The sequence below is a fragment of the Aptenodytes forsteri genome, unplaced genomic scaffold, assembly GCF_000699145.1.
Source record: "Aptenodytes forsteri isolate BGI_AS27 unplaced genomic scaffold, ASM69914v1 Scaffold99, whole genome shotgun sequence".
In the NCBI taxonomy this organism is placed as follows: Eukaryota; Metazoa; Chordata; class Aves; order Sphenisciformes; family Spheniscidae; genus Aptenodytes; species Aptenodytes forsteri.
Window position 1 is genome coordinate 2,105,744 of NW_008795321.1, and position 3,310 is coordinate 2,109,053.

The 3,310-nt window shown below is 39.1% G+C and overlaps 1 protein-coding gene across 1 annotated transcript in view; it reads left to right on the forward strand.

The window, feature by feature from the left end:
- Positions 1-2,672, forward strand: part of DMRT2 (doublesex and mab-3 related transcription factor 2) — a 27,227-nt gene extending 24,555 nt beyond the window's left edge. The window contains exon 4 of the mRNA XM_009279954.2: positions 1,365-2,672. Coding sequence (XP_009278229.1) covers positions 1,365-2,422 — 1,058 coding nt within the window. The 3' untranslated portion in view covers positions 2,423-2,672. The remainder of the gene's footprint in view (positions 1-1,364) is intronic.
- Positions 2,673-3,310: the final 638 nt, after the last annotated feature.

Below are 3,310 nucleotides of genomic sequence, written 5' to 3' on the forward strand. Positions count from 1 at the left end.
CCCACCTCCCCCGCCCAAAATAACGCCTGAAATGCTAGCAACGGTAATTTGAAATTTGAGAGTTACTGTTACAAGCTGACATTCTTTTTACATGACTACCCAGCAGCGTTTTGCAGTGCAGGGTAATTTATTTGCGGGCTTTTTTTAATCAGCAAATAAGTAAATCAGTTAGTGGGTTGGTTTTTTTTCCCGTTTGATCTGAGCTCCTAACACATTGCTGCATTATCAATAGTAAGATATACATAATAGACTGCTCATTTTTTTTCCCCCGTCGAAAATATTAGCTGTGGAAGAATGACATTTTAAAGATGGATATTTTAGTGAGAGGGTATATTTTTTGTTCCCCACTCTTTCTTTGGATTGTGCCCGAATTTATTTCTTTAATTACTTTCCAAACAATAGCCCTGTAAAGCATTACAGTTCTCAAATCTAGCTTCATTTTTCCCCCAAAATAGAAAGCAATTAAAATTTTGACCTGTTAGAAACCTCTAATTTTTGTCTACAGCTCACTCTTTTAAAAAAATCTCTTCTATATTCTTTCCTCTAATTTATCTTAACTTTCTTTTCCTTTTCTCCTAGTTCTCCTTGGAATTTTCTACCATCTGTAGCAATGTGTACATAGCGATTCATCTTTAGAGAATAGAAAAGGCATCAGCTGTAGGTATAGATACCTTCCTTGGCAGTGGGGAAACTTGTGTGAGAGGAATGGGAGTGAAAACAGGTAAAATCCTGTTGTTCTTACTCATGTAAGTAGTTCCATTAATTCAATGGGATTACTTGTCTGGGTAGATCAAACAGGATTGGACCCTATTGGTTATATTGAATTAATTCAGTTAGCCTGGTAATTGAATATACCGGAGACTGGATTTCTATGTTTTATTCAAGTTCTCTTTTAGTTCAGAAGAAATAAAATACTCAAATACTTTCCGTATTTGTTAAAAATTGATCTCCTTAAGCTGCATGATGCAATACCAGTCGTAACACACAGCAGGGTTTTACCTTTTTTTTCCTTTTTTTTTCCTTCTTTTTTTTTCTTTTTTTTTTTCTTTGGTTTTTTTTTCCTCGATCTGCTGTTTTGGAATTGCTTTTTAAAGTTACTAATCAGCTAGCTTTGAAGGAGACAACACAAGTCAGAGGAGCAGGGCTTGCTTATCTGTGTTGAGGAACTTGTACTGAATGTGCCTGACAGCGCAGGGAGCTAAGCCTCTGTGGCACAGTGACTTCAGTAGGAGCTGACGGTGTCCAGGGTTTGTAGCAAGTGCTTGGCGCCTGGCGGGACTGGCTCCAAACGGAGCCCTTTTACAAACACAGCTTTAATGTTTTTCTTATGCGGCGTCACTCCTAATGCTGCTTTGTTGTTTTAGGTTACCGTCCTATTCCAACAGACCCTTACCTGGGAGGGAATTCACCCTTGCCACCCCCTGTAAGTGACAGGATGAGAAAGAGACGGGCTTTTGCTGATAAAGAGTTGGAGAACATTATGCTAGAGAGAGAGTACAAAGAGAGAGAGGTGATGGAAGCTACACAAGCAGCTGCCCTTTTTCTCCCTAACCGCATAGTGCATGGAGCTGAATACAACTCATATAAAACAGCCTTCAACACTACTCAAGTTGATACTCCGAACAAGGAGTTTTGCAATTTTTTACCAACCTGCCTTGATCTAACCATGCAGTATTCAGGATCCAGCAACATGGAACTAATTTCTTCAAATGTCAGTGTAGCTACTACCTACAGGCAGTATCCCCTGTCTTCTAGGTTCTTAGTGTGGCCAAAATGTGGCCCCATTAGCGATGCTCTCCTCTACCAGCAATGCCTGTTAAATGCTACTACTGTCCAAGCTCTCAAACCGGGGGCAGGTTGGGATGCCAAGGTCTCACAAAGTCAGGACTGTCCAAACACTGAGCATGACATCATGTCTCCAAAACTGGAAAATTCACTCGTTCTGACCCACACGCAAGACATTCAGCAGTCATGTAATGAGATACCATGCCTTCCCCAGGAAGCTCGTGAGAGGTCAGCTTTCTCTCCTCCAAAAAGGACTTTCTCTCAGATTTCTGTTAAGGATTCTTTGGCTCCTCAGGAACAGGTATTAAGCAAGATCAGCAAAGACAGTACCAAGCCCCCTCCACCGCTCAAATACAGTCCATTTCAGTCGCTGTTCCAGCAAACGTTTCCTGACAGATCAGGAGCAGAGTTGAGAACAGCATTTGTGAAAGAGACTTTCGAAGATGCTTCTAAGAAATACAGAGAGTGTGCCATTAAAGAGAACCAAAAATACAAGTTTACAATAGACAAGTGTGCAAAAGACTTCTTTGGGGCCAAACAGGCCACAACAAAACTTTCAACAACAGAGCCACTGTCATTTTCAGTTGAATCCATCCTTAAACGACCTTCTTCTGCAGTTGCTAATGTCTCTCAATGAATAAACTATACCTTCAGTGTAGAGAGTTTGTATGCTATGCTTTCTGCAGAATTGCTACTGCCTGCCTTGTCTCTCGTCTCTTAAAAGATTTGTAAAGAGGAATTTCTGCTGTAAATGGTAATTATTTCTTTTATCTCAAAATGATGTACATAAATATGCATGTTTTCTCCTCGGAAAAAATAAATATATTTAATTTTTTAAAATTGAAACTGCATGTACAGACTGTAAAGTGTTGTTATTTTAAGCAGCACTTCAACCTATTCAATAAAATGAGATTAACTACAAGCATAGGCATATTCCTGATCTCTGTTTTGTCTCTAGTATCTCACAGGCAAGTATGCCCTACTTTCAGAATATACTTACTCTTTTATCTGCTATTATCAATGTACTTACGAGTTATCTTGGTGGGGTGAGTGGTCATTTCTGCTTTGAACCTCCAGTAACTAAGAGAATAGGTAACAACGGTGCATGTAGTCTAGTGTGAATTCACAAGACTTTTTCTATTAACTTAAGTGAGGTTTGGATCAAATTCCAAATGCCTTTCTTATTCTGAAAGGGGAGTGCATGCTAGTGTAGAAGACTGGTTTATTCCACACCTCGCTATAAAAAGCTTCTGTTCCTAAAGCAAAAGAGTTATTAGCTTGGATTTGAGGAGAATGGCTCTGGTGAGCTTTTGGATAAAAAGTCAGCATTTTTTAAAATTCAGGTTTTGAATAAACGGTCTGATTTTTTTTTTTTTTTAATGTTAAGCTGACTTTACTCTGGATTTCCACCCCCTAGAATATTTTCCTTCTGAAAACATTTCACCTTTGTGAAATCAGCAAGAGCCTGAGATTCTTGTGTTGTGGTAATTGAAATGACCTTCAGGCTGTAAAAATGATGCACAGA